The 17,756-nt window shown below is 43.7% G+C and overlaps 1 protein-coding gene and 2 long non-coding RNA genes across 4 annotated transcripts; 1 reads left to right on the top strand and 2 right to left on the bottom strand.

The window, feature by feature from the left end:
- Positions 1-5,604: 5,604 nt before the first annotated feature.
- Positions 5,605-17,548, top strand: LOC117454346 (acyl-coenzyme A diphosphatase NUDT19-like). Its single transcript, XM_034093559.2, is given in 7 exon segments — positions 5,605-5,930; positions 5,933-6,168; position 8,523; positions 14,628-15,049; positions 15,825-16,010; positions 16,611-16,629; positions 17,287-17,548. Coding segments are annotated over 7 exon segments (1,185 nt in total). The 5' UTR covers positions 5,605-5,821; the 3' UTR covers positions 17,499-17,548.
- Positions 13,933-14,920, bottom strand: LOC139434684 (uncharacterized). Its single transcript, XR_011644001.1, has 2 exons — positions 14,830-14,920; positions 13,933-14,731 (listed from the first exon to the last, which is right to left on the bottom strand). It is a non-coding gene; the product is annotated as an uncharacterized lncRNA (long non-coding RNA).
- LOC117454355 (uncharacterized) lies at positions 14,929-16,544 on the bottom strand. Of its 2 annotated transcripts, none has more exons than XR_004552972.2 (3): positions 16,120-16,544; positions 15,835-15,970; positions 14,929-15,016 (listed from the first exon to the last, which is right to left on the bottom strand). It is a non-coding gene; the product is annotated as an uncharacterized lncRNA (long non-coding RNA). The 2 variants fall into 2 exon arrangements; XR_004552971.2 differs by having other exon boundaries at positions 16,115-16,544.
- Positions 17,549-17,756: the final 208 nt, after the last annotated feature.

Below are 17,756 nucleotides of genomic sequence, written 5' to 3' on the forward strand. Positions count from 1 at the left end.
ACAATATGTGAGGCTTATCAAAATTGATAAATTGCCATATAGCGTAGTTTGCCTGCACAAAAGAGAAGAACAAAAACGTTTGACCAGATCTCAAGAGGTTAGCTCAATAATGTATGGCATGTTTAACCATCTGATTCATCCAACATGTTTTACAGAACCTAACATTTTTGATATGTTGAGGAAACATACATACATGTATCAGTGCCATGAATATACAGAGAATGTCAGATAAGAATTAGACAATTAATGTCACGATATGCATGTTATGTCACGTTTCTATGTCTAGGTTTGGGTGTGTTGCTGTTCTCCCTGTCATGTTTTCCTCCTGGTTTATTGTCTGGTCCTTCTCCCTGTGTTTTTCCTCCTGTCGTTAGTTTCCCTGGTGTGTCTAGTTGTCTGATTGTGTTCACCTGTGGCCCTTGTGTTTCTCCTCCCCTGCCCGACTGTTCTATTTCGTATATGGCTTCGCCCTCTAAGGTTATCCCTCTGCGCCCCCGCGCAGCACTGAAACACTTGTAGTCCACGCCCACCCGCTAGGTGGGCCCCACCCTCGGGCCTCCTTCCGGTATAAGTAGGAAGGGGGCCCGGCAATCTGCTCCCTCTTTTCTTCAGCAAACCAGCAGTTACTGAAGCACAGCCATTGAGAATCATCAGGACAACTGCGTCCGTGATTGTCCCTCATGTGGCTCTGGGTTCATAATGAGTTATGAGCAGCAGAGATAAAAGCAGTATGCGAATCCTGCCGGGGGTCAGAGCACGCGTACGCGGCTCTAAACCAGCAGGTATGCACACACTGCGCTCCCCTCCCCTCGGGCGACGGGAAGCGGAGAGCGGACGTTCTTGCTGCTGTGACCGAGGAGGACGATTAGCCCGTCCAGGTTTACGAGCCCTTGGACGGGGCCTCGTATCCCTGGGGCCGAGTGCCGGGCAGGAGTCCGAGGAAAAAGGCAACTCCTGCCCCGCCTCCCTCCACAGTTCACCGTTCGGTTCTCCCCTCCCTCCTCTCCCCCGGACGGGGGAGACAGAGTCGGAGCAGGGTGCCAGCTTGGCGGCCGAACATGCTTTCCCCCTCTCCGTCACCACAGCGCGGCTGCGAATAACATCGCGCGGCTCTCAAACTCGGTGGGGACACTGGTAGAGCGGTCCACCACCGAGGCAGAGGAAATCAGCAAGGCGGCCAGCACGGCGCTCATTCTGTGCGCGTCCGTCGCTGTCTCCCAGGCGAGGATTTCCGCGTGGGTGACACAGATCCAGCGCCATGGTTCCGTCCACAGCAGCCATGGTTCCAGCCCCAGTCCTGGCCCTAGCAACGATGGTTCGGGCACCAGTACCGGACCCAGCAGCCATGGTTCCGACCCCAGTTCCGGCCCCAGCAGCCATGATTCCGGCTTCAGTACCGGCCCCAGCAGCCATGGTCCCGACTCCAGTTTCGGCTCCAGGACTGGCTTACCGGCCGACGCCAGCTCCCCGAGTCCTGTCGGCGTACCGGCCGACTCCAGCACCTCGTCTCCTGTTGGCTCTCCAGCCGACTCCAGCTCCCCGAGGCCTGTCGGCGTACCGGCCGACTCCAGCACCTCGTCTCCTGTTGGCTCTCCAGCCGACTCCAGCTCCCCGAGGCCTGTCGGCGTACCGGCCGACTCCAGCACCTCGTCTCCTGTTGGCTCTCCAGCCGACTCCAGCTCCCCATGTCCTGTCGGCATACCGACCTACACAAGTTCCCTCTCAAGCCCTCTCTCGAGTTCCCTCTCGAGCCCTCTCTCGAGTTCCCTCTCGAGTCACCTCTCAAGTCACCGCTCGAGTTCCCTCTCAAGTCTCCTCTCGAGTCTCCGTTCAAGTTCCCTCTCGAGATCCCTCTCAAGTCACCTCTCAAGTTTCCTCTCGAGTTCCCTCTCAAGCCCTCTCTCCAGTCCCCACTCAAGTCCCTACTCAAGTGCCGTTGGAGGTTCCGCTGGGGGTCCTGCCAACTCCATGTCCTGTCCCGTTGGGGTCCCACCGACTACTCTTCTGCCGGGGGTCCTGCCAATCCTATGGCCTGTGCCGTTGGAGGCCCCGCCGACTACTCTTCTGCCGGGGGTCCTGCCAACCCGATGTCCTGTGCCGTTGGAGGTTCCGCTGGGGGTCCTGCCAACTCCATGTCCTGTCCCGTTGGGGATTGATGGCTTATTGATAAGACAAAAGTAACAGAAGTAAAGATATAGTAAAACAAGCTAAAATATAATGCTGCAATCATTGAGAAGCCTCAGTGGAAATATACTGTGCGAATACTATGTGCAACAAAAACGCTGGGTCAACCAGATTAAGAACAGATGCATCCTGTTATGTCCAAACTGATATGCCACAAGGTTGCAGAACTCATTGTTCTCACACTAAGTCACCCACCAAGCAGGCGCAACGTTTCACAAGGGCAGTCTTGTGAGCGAAACCAAATAAGGAAGTAACAAAAGCGCACCGAAGGCTAACCTAAGGGTTGCTGGGCAGCAAAGGCAGATTACACCAAGAGAGAGCACCAAAGGTGGGGGCTTCACAGCAAAAACTATAAAGAACAGGATGTTTCTATAACTCGGGGCTCTCTTTAACTGGGATCTTACTCTGACGGACCTGTCACGGTGAGACCTCAAGAAGGAGTCCAAAGCGCTTTGTGGTATTGTATCAAATTGAATGTATTTGCTGAACTGTGATTAAAGTACCAAAGTAATATCAGAACCTAATCGGAGTACGAAGTCCAGTGGTGTTTGACTGTTTGACTATTTCCAGACTATTGCCTCTGCTCTCCAGAAAAGAACGGTTCACTGGGAACATCGGGCCAGACCCTGCTCTGGCCATATCCAAACGATCTGCGCGGAGTACGGACTAGGTCCTGTGGACTCCAACAGGATCCCGCCGACTGCTCTCCTGCCGGGGGTTCTGCCAACTCCATGTCCTGTCCCGTTGGGGGTCCCGCCGATTACTCTTCTGCCGGAGGTCCTGCCAACCCTGTGTCCTGTGCCGTTGGAGGTCCCGCCGACTACTCTTCTGCCGGGGTCCTGCCAACCCTATGTCTTGTGCCGTTGGAGGTTCCACCGACTGCTCTCCTGCCGGGGGTCCTGCCGGGGGTCCTGCCGGGGGTTCTGCCGGCCCCGTGTCCTCTTCCGTGGGGGATCTTGCCGACACCTGTCCCACCGGCTACGGATCCTGTCCGGTCGACACCGGCTCCTGCCCGGTCGACACTGGCTCCTGCCCGGCCCCCTGAGAGCCGCGGTCTTCACACTCGGGCCCGGCCCCCTGAGAGCCGCGGTCTTCGCACTCGGGCCCGGCCCCCTGAGAGCCGCGGTCTTCGCACTCGAGCCCGGCCCCCTGAGTGCCGTGGTCTTCGCACTCGAGCCCGGCCCCCTGAGTGCCGCGGTCTTCTCACTCGAGCCCGGCCCCCTGAGTGCCGCGGTCTTCGCCCTCGGACCCGGCCCCCTGACTCTTCCTGCCGCTGCCTTTGCCCTAGTGCCCGGTCCCATGGGTTCGCCCGCTGTGGTCTTCGCCCCTTTTTGGACTCTGCCTTGCCCTCAGGCCGTCTGCCCGAGACCCCCTCCTCGAACTCTGCCTTGCCCCCGGGCCGTCCGCCCGAGACCCCCTCCTCGAACTCTGCCTTGCCCCCGGGCCGTCTGCCCGAGACCCCTTCCTGGTCCTCTGCCGTGTCCTGGGCTGTCAGTCAAGGCCCATCCTCCGGACCCCCTCCACCCACCCTGCTGGACGTTTTGGATTTTTTTCTTTGGTGTTTAGGGACGTCTAGTATCCGTCCCTTGAGGGGGGAGGGGGTTCTGTCACGATATGCATGTTATGTCACGTTTTTATGTCTAGGTTTGGGTGTTTTGCTGTTCTCCCTGTCATGTTTTCCTCCTGGTTTATTGTCTGGTCCTTTTCCCTGTGTTTTTCCTCCCGTCATTAGTTTCCCTGGGCCCTTTCTCATTTCATCAAATCCCCCTCCTCGACTCCTCGACTCCTCGGTCCTCCGGTAGTGACCCGGAAATGAATTTCAGCGCGCCATGTTGAAGGACATCTAATTTCTCTAAATGCACTTCGAGGACCGAGGATCGAGCGTCGAGGAGGCTCTCTGGAGGAGCTATAACCGAGGATACACTGATGGGTCCTCCACGGTCCTCCACGGCTGCTTCGTGGATGCATTTCCGGCAACAGAGATGTTTCAAAGAGTCGTGACGCACGGCCGGACTTATCTCAGCCAATGACAGCTCTGCATGCATCCCCTGGATATTATTTTATTAACTGCTTTCATCGCGACGCGATGTTTACAGAGAGAACAGCTGTGAGGTCCGTGCAGAAAGCAGAGCAGTGTGTATAATATATATCACTCAGTAGAACAGGCCTACTCTTTTTGCTTTAGTTTAGTAGATATCTACAAACAAAGAGTCGATATTTTTCTAAAACCATTTAGTGCTTCACAATAAAATACACCACGGCTGTAGCCTGTTTTAGGAGCTGTATATGCTTGTGTGTGTGGTGTAGGTGTGTGTGGTACAGTGTGTGCGTCGATGCAGCAGACAGACAGGTGTTAGTTGGTTTGGTGTCCTCTGCTTACTTTTAATACTTGTAAATAAAACTTTTGGCCCGTAATTTATTTTCCACATTGTAGCGACCAGAGAGGGGGGGGGGGATATATCCAGTCTCTGATAGTGTTACGTTATTATGAGAGTGCTCTGCTTGATTCTGAAATTGTATATATTTATATAAATATATATGTGTGTGTGTGTCCGCATCTGTAGCCATTATTGTCTCATTATACCGCACTGTGAATGAATCAAAGTAAATATATAAGTCGTCATGAACACATCTGTCCATCAGACAGAGGGCTGCTGTGCCTCCTGTCATCATTAATGGACGTCTCTTTAAAATGACCGCTCAGAGGAGAGGAGTTCTCATTTCTCTAACCGCCTGCTGCTTCCCCTCCTCTCTCCTCGGTTCCCCTCCTCGGCTCCTCGGCTCGCATCTCCTGTGGGCGGGACTAAGTATCGAGGATAGGAGTCGAGGAGGGGAGTCGAGGAGGGGAGTCGATGAGGGGAATCGAGGAGGGGAGTTCGAGAAATGAGAAAGGGCCCCGGTGTGTCTAGTTGTCTGATTGTGTTCACCTGTGGCCCTTGTGTTTCTCCTCCCCTGCCCGGCTGTTTCTCATCTTGTGATTACCCCTCCCTGTATTTAGTCTTGTCGCTTCCTGTGTTCAGTGTTGGCTTGTCTTTTGTTTGTGACCGAGTTCAGCGTGGAGTGTTTTGTTTGTCCATGTGTTATGTTAGATAAGAGCCCTTGAAATAAAGGTATTATCAGTGTTATCTGCGTTTGGGTCCTACCTGTTTCACTCCTCGTATCAATTAAGAAATGTTAACTACAAAATAAAGGAAAGTTAAAGTAAGTTTGTTCAAATTTCTGTTCATACAAATGAAGAAATATTTCCTTGGCCTTTCCTTGAAAATTGTGTTTACGTTTCTTTAAAACTTTGATTGTGGAAAAAACAAACATATTGTGGAAAAGACATTATGCATGTAATGTGTGTTGAACTGTTGGGGGCAGCAATGATCACCGAAACGTCTTAGCAAAGGAGAAGAAGAAAAGTGTCCGAGGCTTCCGTCATCAGGAAGTAGGCGAGTCTTCTTCAAAATCACGGATGTATAATAAGGATAAGACTGTAATATCATAGTAGCCTACTTACAGTCAAATATGCAGTCTATGCGATAGAAGAGCTCGAAACAGCTGTCACGTCAATTCAAACTCATTTGGGCTGAGCAAACGGGAACTTTTAAAAGCGTTTAATAAAACAAATAAGAAACGCACTTGTTTTTTTAGCATGAATACTACTTTAAACCACTGGAAGGAGTCGGCCACTCTTATTTTAGCCGCCGGACACAGGCTCGGTGTGGCCTCAAGGACACCCCGGACTGTCGCTGCTGTTTCCCCGCAGGACCGCAACACCTGCCGCACAAGTCTCGCTTTGATTACGACGTTTTACTTCTGAAGCGAAGCGGTAAAAGTGGATTCATGCCAAATGCGTATGTGTTTCCTGGCGGCAAGGTGCACTCCTCTGACTTTTCGAGTGAATGGCTGGATATTTTCAAGTCTTTCTGTAACTTTTCAAATTTTGGTTTGGGAAATGGCACCCAGCCGCTGGAGACTAGACCCCCGATATTCGCCACAGTGTTATCTGTGTGTGATTTTTCTAGCGTCCAGGAGAGAAGTTTAAAAAAGGAGACTAAATGGAGTCTCTGAAAAGGTTCAAATTGGTACTTTAATTAATAAAAAGCGTGGTAATGTCACAAACAGAATATAGTCCGAACAGAAATACAGCTGTGATCTCTGGCTCTGGTAGTGAAGAAAAGAGAGCGTTGGCTCAGGTTGTGCTGAATTATATATCCTCTGCTGGCTCCTCCCTGCGGGCCGGCTCTCAACATCCGTTGTTACGCATATCAGAGGATAAAGACATTGTACATTCAATATATATCTAAACACGCCTTTTCTCTTCCTTAACTCTTTCATGACTTTTCATTTAACACATTCTAAACGCTGTAATCAATACTCCTAAAAATACAGGAAATACTTCACAGCAGTTTGGTTTCCGGTTGGTCTGAATGTTGTCACATGCTAACCACATCTGTAAACAATAACGTAATCAAATAAACTGTACCTTATCCAACAATAATAATATCTCGACGTCTATAGTTGTAGTGTTGAAATCAGTAGGTTTCGATGTGCAACATCATATCATATTGGTGCTAAATTCACCTCTATAGTAAATGGTATATTAGCCTCATGCTAACCGGAGATGAAGGATTTTCAGAATAAAAGCTTAACAAGTTCTTGTGCACAAGAACTTCTGGTTTTTCAGTATAAAACAGCAATTAAACTGACTGTGTGTTTAAAGTGCACTATGCTCTCAAAACATTGATTTTAATTTCTAACAGTCCCTCCTTACACACCTAAAAGGTGTGTATAATACTGAAATCAATGAGTTCTTCATCTGAACTCTGCATAGTACATAACTCATATCAAAAAACATACAATAAAATGGAATGGCTTTAATATCAACCTTAGAAAAATACAAAAATACTTTGACTGTTCAAACATAAAAGTTTTCCCTTGTGCATAACTTCCAGTGTTAATATTCAATATGGTTCTTCAAAATAGCAGCATTCTTCAAAATAGCAGCAATAGCTTGGTATCGGAACATTTCTTCCTCCCTCTTTTCACAGAAACCGTTCTCATACCACGCTCAGTTTTAAGGCACTTGTTTTTACAAAGTGAAAAGAAACGACCCATTTTAGAATATCAATGATCCATACAACATGTGATCCATCATCTTAGAACAGTATGGCTAATAAAGAATAAAATAAAATATCTTGTACCAGTTTAATGTAATAATAAAAAATAAAAATACACCATCTTGAAATAGTATAGGATAATAATGAAAAATAAACAATACACTATCTTGGAATAGTATAGGATAATAATGAAAAATAAACAATACACTATCTTGGAATAGTATAGGTAAATTGAAATGGATTCACTCCATTTTAGCATTTTATTTTGCTCACTTCTTCACATGATTTCATCATTTAAAGAATCACATCGGCTGGACATTCATATCATTTAAACTCACTCATCATTTTCCTCAACCTCTGTATATGGGTCTTCTTGTTCTGCTAGCATTTGTAACCGTCTCCTCATGAGAAATGTACCCTCCCTCCTTTCATACCATTTAAGGTATGAAAGTAATATGTTCTCTAGAAGAGGCCGTTGTGATCAATCGGTACGTTAGGACATGGAAATGCAACATCTAGGCCTCCCCTGGGCCCCCTATGCTATCCTTGTGCACTGTGGAGCCTAAACTCCCCCTGGGACTGGTCTCTTGGGACTGGTCTCTTCGCCATGTTGATTAACTGCATAAAAACATCACTGGCTGTGCTAGTGCACAGGTCCCAGTCCAATCCTGTGGCAAGACTGAGTACAAGGTTTTAGTTCCATGATACCGCCAAACATCTACTCTGGGGTACGGCATTCTAGACAGTCATTTCTGGGAGTAGAATTTGGTCAGTTACAACAGTTGTAGAGTTTCATCACTTGAAAGTTCCCACTTCAGTAACTTTGGGTGGTCTGTTCTAATGATGTGATAAAATCCCTGAAATGGTGTGAAAACCAGTGGAATATCACCAACGCATTATACTAATTTATCTTCAATGCTGGTCTACTTGAAGAACCATGCTAACCCCTTTAACAGTGTGTGGAACCTTGGGTGCCCGAGCATGTGATAATTACTCCCTCCTTTAACAAGGACTTTAAAAACAGAAGTGGTTTCTTTAATGGTTTGTAGTTCAATTCAGGAATGTTCACTCATGGCAGATATGTTTCTCCTTTTAAATAACGTCTCTAAATGTCAGGTCATCACTGATTAAATGGATGAGCATTAGGAGGTGGTGGCACTTGTCTTTTAAAACTCATACTCTGGTGCCGTGCGCTCCCTCTGAAGGGGCAAGTAAGATTTAAAACATCTGCAGGGTGGGTTGAGCAACCCCTTCTCCCTGAACGATATTTGTTGTTGAAAATATGCACCATTAAAATGAGTGATCCAAGGCCCCGCATGTATTACTCCCAATTATACTAGTTTTTCAAAATAAAAATGTTCAATTGCTCTTTGCCTAGTGTCTTTTTAAAACTCTACATCTTGGACGACAAACAAATGTTGTTTCCACCTTAACAGTTCTCCTGAGGTAATATCCATGCTACAATGGAGACATCAATACTCTAGATTGGAATACTTTCTTTGGCTTGGCTCTAGCTCGACCTTTAACATTTTCCATTCAAATAAAGATTTGTCTGCTTTCTATATTGTAACAAATTAAATCTTCCCCAAATTCTCACATGAATAAGAATCTCTAAAAGAATAATTTGTTTATATGATGAAAAGATTGAATAATATGTTCTACCCTCAGTGTGTTTATATGATTATTTTCTAATAAGTGTGTTTATGTGTAAACTCACTCACTCCTGTGTTCCTTCTCTCCCCCTCTGGTCGTCAAGCCACGACCCCCTCAGGTTCTGCTGGCCCGTGCCAACTCCTCCGTCCTGTCCTCTCCTCCGTCCTGTCCTCTCCTCCGTCCTGTCTCCTCAGTCCATCTGCTCTTGAATCCTCCCGCTGTAACTCTTTCCAGTGGGCCAACTGCTTTGCATTTCATCTCCTCCTTTTCAGTCTCTACGCTGTTGCATGGAGGGCGTATTCCGCTCTCATGTCCCACACTCTGCTCTTGTGCCAAATTTCGTGGCTCAGTTTGGAACTTCGTGTCCTGATTTAGGAACCGATGAGTTTGCCTCTTTGTCAGCATGCTGGTTTGGTTCTGGATGCCTCAGGCGGAGCTGGTTCTGGATGCCTCAGGTCGTTGTTGGTTCAGCTCGGGTTCTCTGTCTGTTCGATGGAGGAGGGGGAGGAGGAGTCTCCTGTGGTGAGGTCATTTGTCTTAAGATGGGGTCGTAGCAGTCTGACAGGCAGAGAGAGAGAGAGAGATCTCGGGACGCATTACCTATAACTAATTCTAACAAACTGAGGTAAAATATATATCCAATCCTTTCCACCATTTTCCTAATCTTAACATCTGTCTTGGATGTTAAATGCCATCTAAACCCAATTAATGTCTATCCCTAAACATTGTTTCCACCCACTGTAACATGGCTACTCCAAATAAAAATACCTACATGTTTCAAGCACCACATATTTCACACACAATAAAATAACATCCCCATATTTTTAGTAACTTTTTTTACTGGACATATCTGCAATGTCGCCACAATCTGCTGGGGAATTTTGTTTATAGAGTTTGTACATACAAAGCTGTACTTGTGGGTTCGTAGCCAGTTTCTACTGTAATCATTTTCAATAATTTGCTCAGGTCACCGGTCGGTTGTCCATAAACTTAACGGGGAGTGTTTCTGGTACAGACTAAAACATGGATCCATCGTATTTGGAGATTCCCCTTATCTGTAAATCCCCATCACTTGCATATCCCAATCACTTAAACCCATCTCAGCATTTGATACAATAACTGCATATATGGGGGTGAATCATCTTGATTGTAACCGCCTCACCTTTGGGACCGAGTATTTCTAACTCCTCCTCTTGTTGCTCAGCTGATCTTTTGGCTCTGGGGATAAGTGAAACCCTCTGAAACACAGCTGGAGTTTTGTTAGTGATGTGGGCATTCTCTATGAGTGAACTAATGGATCCATGTCTTACTTGATATTGTACTCCCCATCCAACCAAAAAGGTGCCAAGTGTAATGAGCACAATCAACAATGCTATTCTGACTCTTATCCCTAGGGGACCCAACAATTGGTTTGGCTTTGTTCTTGTCATCTCTATTTTGTCCATGGTTGTGTCAGTTACAGAATTTAAATAATGAGTACTATAATAACGTATACGAAAATTGGACTCTTTTTCAGATGTAGAACAAAAAAATAGGTTTTCACTTTAGTATACAATCTATAAAAATATATAGACAATTTGTCTTTTGAGCTGTTTCTGTCTTTATCTTATTTCTATTTATTGTTTTGTTCCAGCTCTGCCAAATCAGTCCTAACTCCCAATAATGTTCTGGAAGTTGCCAGTGAAGGGTGACAATGTGTGAGGTGGTGTCAATTTGCTCCTTTGTCTTTACCTTTAAACCGGAGCGCGTGTGAAGTTCATTACAACTTCTCACTGTTCCGTCCACCCGGATCAGCTCACTGTCTTTTGTGAACTTTCACCCTCACCCAATCACCTGGCCAAACAGGAGTCTCTTCTGGTATCTCTGTAGCTTTCCAGCCTGTGTAGACAAAACTTGGATAATATTACTCAGAGTTCTGACATATTCATCACTTCTATTCATCTAATATCTTAAAACTGGACCACTCCCTCCTTGGAGGAGGCCCAGGCTTCGGCATACCTTTTGTCGTTATGAGACCTATTATTAAATACATGTTATTATTCATTAACTACAACGTCACTGAAAGCAACATGTCTGCATAATCATGACACTCCCTCCTTTGAGCATAACATGCTCAATCAATATTGCAATGATTACCCTATTCTGAACAGGACATGTAAAACCCATAACGTTGCACAAAATAAATATAACTTCTCCCTGTACCCATAAGGTGTACAAAAAATATCGTATGATGTATGGCTTTCTGATGGTATACAAACATTCACTCATTTGCCATTAGCACAAAACATTGTTTACTTGTTTCAGGAATGGCTTTTGTCCTGGTATTATGCATCATTGTTGCTGCGAAAAACAATACCCCTGGTGTCGCTAATGCGTCTCAATAATTTTAGGATTAGAGGATTGGTTGATACCGCTGAACAAACATATGATAAAATAATATTTCTCCAAACTAGAGGGAAAATATGAACTATTCTCACCAAGGGTGACATGCATGGAGGGCTGGTGCCCCTCACTCAAAATGAGATATTGCCTTACGCACTACATTATAAATCAGTAAAGTCACTCAAGAATAAATAAATAAAAAACTGATTCTTGAAACTGTTGTAAAAACCCTACAACTTCTTTATCCAAGCTCTCAATCAGTGTTATGTTATTTAATCTGCAGCTCATTGCCATAAAACAGATACTTCAGACCGCTTATAAAATTGTGTTTATGAGAAAAAAATGTAATCTGACTCCATAAATCACATAATTATTTGACTAAAAAACTACACTTCTACTAACAATAAATGAAGTTCCCCTTTAAACACAGCCCCATGGTTCTGACGGGGTCCATCTTTGTACTGGCTGGAGAATGTTGGGCCAGTCTCTGTTGCTCCGTCACTGTTCTCCCGCCAACAGTCACTCTCTAGTTCTGCTGGGTTCTTGTTGACTTCTTCACTGGTTTGAGACAAGCGACCCTATCGGACACCTCCCTTTGTAGCCAGACTTCACCACAGCAGAATCGAGTTTCTGTTTTTAGTTCTCAACAGCTCCACGTCTGGTGTATCGCCGCCCCTTGAACTGCAGTCGGTGTAAACAGGAGGTAAGGATCCTCCGTCTTGGGCGAGTACTAAGTTTCCGTCTTCATATTTTTTGGTGGAAACCCGTCGTCTTGACCTCACTAGCTGTGTGGACACAATAGTTTTCTGTGTAGGGGAACAACATCACTCGTAATCTCTTTCCTTCTCATAATTACAAAAATAGTCTGCTAAATGTTCTATGTTTTATGCTTTTCAAAATGTTTGGAATTATGTAAATGTCATAACTTGTGTTAGCTTCAATACATTTGCTTATCTTATAATTAGAAACCACTTGCAATTCTATCTCGGCAATGGGGCATGTGTGTATTTATAACACTTAGAATTAGACTTCAAAATGCTATTGAGTGTTTCCTCTATGTAATAATTCTGTACTACCAGCAGAGTGCTCTATTGTAATTTTCAGCTTAATCCACTAGGGATTACTGTTGCAAAACTAACCTGTATTTAAGAAAAACTTATTTTCTTTTCTAATGGTAGAAAGAGAATTACACTAGGGAAGAATATTACACTTGGTTAAAACGACACAGCACATAATCGCCAAAACACTTTTGCAAACTGGAATATTTCAAAAACGTCAATTCAAGCAGAAAAAACTTCCAATATCAGACCCCTATGAATGCCAAACTTCCCACGGTAAAATAAGCTATCTATTTTATAATTCCAACTTTGCAAAGAAATATGATTTGTCCTTCTCAAGGAGGAGTAGGACTGGGTAAATCAAACAGTCTCACTTCTTCAATTAGCATTTCACGAAATGGCGACTGCCGTGTGGTCCATTTTAAACATGCTGGCAAAACAAGATGGCAACTTTTCCAACCTTTGACCTGAAGAACAAAGGGATTTTACAACACCTCGTGGCTTTCACAGCGGATTTTTAAAATTCAACACAAAACAACAATGCAGTTTAAAATAACATTTCTATTTAATGTACAATTTATAAATGGGCCTCATACCCTTACGTCACAGTTCTCTACCCATGCACGTAATTCTTTGACTTTAAGAGCCAGTATGGTTACCTCCTCTGTTTAAACACGCCATGTTGGGACAAATTTAAGACGCAAATCAAACACAATCAGCAGAATATCGTCTAACTAACGCACGAATGTCGCACTTCTCATCGTAATCCACACGCAATGTCTGTTTGAAAACAGGAAAACAACCACTGAAAGTTTCAAACCTTTCAGGCCTTTTCCTCGAAAAGGACTTTTTTATAAGAAAGCCTCACACTGTAATCAAAACACTCACTCAACTGTGTTCTTGTTTAAATAGTCTCCAACCATTCACGTTAACTTAAAACGTAACAAGAAACGCAATTGAAATGATTGCCAAATCACACAAAGGACTTTTAAAAATGACACAAACACTCTTTCCAATAATCTCAGATTCCACTGTGATTTTGTTCTTTTGTTTAAATAGCCACACGCTATTCACGTTAACTTAAAACGTAACAAAGAACACTATATTGGAGCGATTAGCCTCTTGCTGACATGTAATAACAGACAAACGAATAGCATGCAGGGTTAGATATAAGAAAAATAAGTAAAAGTAACTCACCCTGCTTGTGACAAAGCAACGCCTCGTGTTATATGATTGTTGTCATTAAATTTGGTTGTTTTAACATTAATTTCCCAGCTATTTTCAGGAACCGGAAGCAGCAGTCCAACACACAGTCCTAAGATTTTCCTGCATAAACTATTGAAGAATTTGATTTAACGGGTTTCTTCTTACCGATTGTTTGAGATCTCTTGTGTGTCAGACGATTGCCATCGGGTCCAGGCCACAGCCGGCTGGATTGTCTCTCCCGTACCACTAGAATCACGTCGGCTTGGTCCCAATTGTTATCTGTGTGTGATTTTTCTAGCGTCCAGGAGAGAAGTTTAAAAAAGGAGACTAAATGGAGTCTCTGAAAAGGTTCAAATTGGTACTTTAATTAATAAAAAGCGTGGTAATGTCACAAACAGAATATAGTCCGAACAGAAATACAGCTGTGATCTCTGGCTCTGGTAGTGAAGAAAAGAGAGCGTTGGCTCAGGTTGTGCTGAATTATATATCCTCTGCTGGCTCCTCCCTGCGGGCCGGCTCTCAACATCCGTTGTTACGCATATCAGAGGATAAAGACATTGTACATTCAATATATATCTAAACACGCCTTTTCTCTTCCTTAACTCTTTCATGACTTTTCATTTAACACATTCTAAACGCTGTAATCAATACTCCTAAAAATACAGGAAATACTTCACAGCAGTTTGATTTCCGGTTGGTCTGACTGTTGTCACATGCTAACCACATCTGTAAACAATAACGTAATCAAATAAACTGTACCTTATCCAACAATAATAATATCTCGACGTCTATAGTTGTAGTGTTGAAATCAGTAGGTTTCGATGTTCAACATCATATCATATTGGTGCTAAATTCACCTCTATAGTAAATGGTATATTAGCCTCATGCTAACCGGAGATGAAGGATTTTCAGAATAAAAGCTTAACAAGTTCTTGTGCACAAGAACTTCTGGTTTTTCAGTATAAAACAGCAATTAAACTGACTGTGTGTTTAAAGTGCACTATGCTCTCAAAACATTGATTTTAATTTCTAACAACAGACAGGCTGAAATTCGGCTCTCCTATCCCGGGAGAGGTCGCCTTCAGGATTTGCGCATTGAGGGAGACTTTCGAGGAGTCCGGTGTTCTCTTGGTTGTGCCAAAACTAGAGGAGAAGAGTTTGTTAAAAAGCATAGAGGACAAGGGGGACACTGCTCAAGGACAGCATTACAAGGTGAACGATCTATGCAGCACTGAACTTACAAAGTGGAGGGCTTTGGTAAACCAGAATCCCTCCAACTTCATCAGGATGTGCAGAGAGTTGGAGGTGTTGCCCAACATCTGGGCTTTACACGAGTGGTGCAACTGGCTGACTCCCACAGGCCGGTACGGAGTGATGAGGTTTGACACGATGTTCTTCATCTGCTGCCTGCAGGAGATCCCACACACACTGCAAGATGAGAAGGAAATAGTTCGCTTTCAGGTGATACATACATCAAGTAAACTCATGTTTAAGTGCTTTGCAGGAAACAGCAAGTATTTAATACAAATTAATAAATTAGGGCTGCAATAAATAATTGATAAATATATCAACAGAAAATGTAAGTCATTATCTTTAAGCTAAATATCTAAACTACACCTTCTGTTGTAGGTTTTACTTGTTAGGATTTGGATACATCTAGGTTCATCTATGTCAGTCAATGAGTAGGAAGACATTGCATAAGTACATGCAAAACCAGGTTTAAGATTATTTATAAACATAATCCCTATCTCGCTTGTATATAGTTTATAGTATTTTTTCAGCATTAAAACATGTGGATCAGTCAAAAAACAAATGAAAAAGCAAGAGATGTGTATCAAGTTTACTTGTTTGTGTTATGTATTTCTTTTTGAATACGAACTGTTGATTATATTGTAATGTAAAAAGTCCTCAATGGTGTGTCAGTTTTGAGCTTCAAAGATGAGTTGGTCAGGCTTTACTGAATATCTTTGGGACAGCTGGTAAAAACAAAACATTTAAAGGCGTCTCTTTGGACTTTGGGACAGGCATATTTCCTCTGTTTTCCAACATTCAGTTACAGTGTAAACAGACAAACAAGAAGGTGCATTCATTGCCTAACTTACTATTGATTCTAGTTTGTGTCCAGTTACAGTATTTATGATCTTTAGTACCATTTAATATAACAAACCAGAGACTTTTATTTTATTTTTTAAACACACTTGCATAGTTCCTTAACACTTTTTTCTCTCTGTTCCAGTGGTCCACACCTTCAGAGGTCCTGCAAAGCTACATTTCGGGGGAGTTTTGGATCGCCCCCCCACAGTTCTATGAGCTCAGTCGAATGTGCCGCGTCCCTCTGCTGGGGGACCTCCACGTCTTCTCCAGAAGGCGTGCCAAAGAGGGCTGCGAACAGTGGCTGCCAGTTATTTCCTTAAAGGATACTGTTAGTGAATTATAGAGCCCTGAAGGCAGGAGAGACTGAAAAGAGTCAAGGGAAGCTTATAAAAGTTAACAGCATTTAATTACACAAAAGATGCGGTGGTGTACATTACAACATGAAATGTGCGAGTGGAGGCGGCTCTCCCCATGCGTCCGGTCAGTCCGGTTCAGCCGGAGGAAGAGGTCAAATCTTGGCTTGCTCTTCCTGTTGTCATCTGAGGTCTTCTCCTATTGGCCGACGTCGTCGGGGGCGGGTCCAATGCAATTCCTGCCTTGTTGTATTGTTAAATTACATCATTCTGGTGTCTGTGGTTATTTAAACATTCCCTAATAAACGTTATTCAGCGGCAATAAATGAGTGCTAACCCCAGTGTGCTCAATGTACAACACCACATGTCATTTCACCGTTGATTCATGGTTTGAACATGCAGCATTTCGCCACATGCTAATGCTAACCGGAAGTGAAGCATTTTCAGAATAAAAGTATTAAGTTAATAGTTAGTGAACTTCAGGTTTTTCAGAATAAAACTGATTTAAATTAAATAGTGTATTTAATTCAAATTACGCCATGTCAACATTGATTTTAATTTCTAACAATACACAGTTCTTATCACTGCTGCCAGGTATCATATATCTCATCTAAGCCACATCAAAATGTTATGTTTCATTAAGTAAATAATACATTTAAATAAGTTGTGGAGGTTATTATGCCTTATATGACAACTCTGTTCCACTATTGTACAGAAGTGAATTTAAAAGAGCACACCATCGAGGCACAGTATTTATTTCATAATATAAAAACAAGGGCTGTGTTTTGTTGATTTTAATTCATTCCGATGTTGTTTCTACTTAATGGTTGCCAACAAATACAATGTTTGCTAAAACCTACTGTGCCCTACAGTTGAGTTAGAGGAAAATGTTAGTGAGGAAACATGAATGCATATGATAGTTTCAAGTGTCAAGGCTTTTACTGTCATGTGTACATGGCTACAGTGTAGTTATGACAATGAAAATCAAGAAGAATAGAAACAGAATATAATACAAACTGTGCAGAATAGTCTATATACAGTAATTGGAATATTGATAATATATATATATGAGTTGCAAACAGATGAATGTTATTTATGTTCTTTCAAAAGTTCAGGTGTTTACCAGTCTTATGGCCTGTGGGATGAAACTGTCCCTGAGTCTGGTGGTTTTAGAAGATTTATTTAACGATTTGTCTTTTTCCCCATCTCTGCTTTTCTCTTTGTCTCTCTTGTGCTGTCCATGCTCTCCAGGAGACAAAGACTACCCTCTGGACTCTTCAGGAGAGGTGGGGGTGGGTACGAGTACAGACCCTCAGCAGGAAGCTGCTCAGGACGACTCTGCACTGCACCGCTTTGTGATCGTAGATCAGAACACTATAAATATACAGATCACCATCACACCCAAGTACAATCACCTACTTCCTGTTGTCACCTTCCCACATGACTTAAAAAGTCAGTCTTAGCTTGCCCGACATGCCGTACGAGTCGCACAACTGCTGTGAAAATGCAATGAAGCAAGACAAATGTAATGCAGGTGAAGAAATCAGATGGCCTTTTTCACAACAGACATTTTGCCTTGATTAACAATTAACACTCGGTTTTATTGACTTCCCAGTGGCATTTTAGTCTTTACTTCACACCTTTTTGTTCAATAAAAAGTGATGCTCTCCATGCACTCAAAGGTCATCACTGTCTAGACAGCCTGCTGTTGGTCAAAGGAG

This window comes from Pseudochaenichthys georgianus, chromosome 10, assembly GCF_902827115.2.
Source record: "Pseudochaenichthys georgianus chromosome 10, fPseGeo1.2, whole genome shotgun sequence".
In the NCBI taxonomy this organism is placed as follows: Eukaryota; Metazoa; Chordata; class Actinopteri; order Perciformes; family Channichthyidae; genus Pseudochaenichthys; species Pseudochaenichthys georgianus.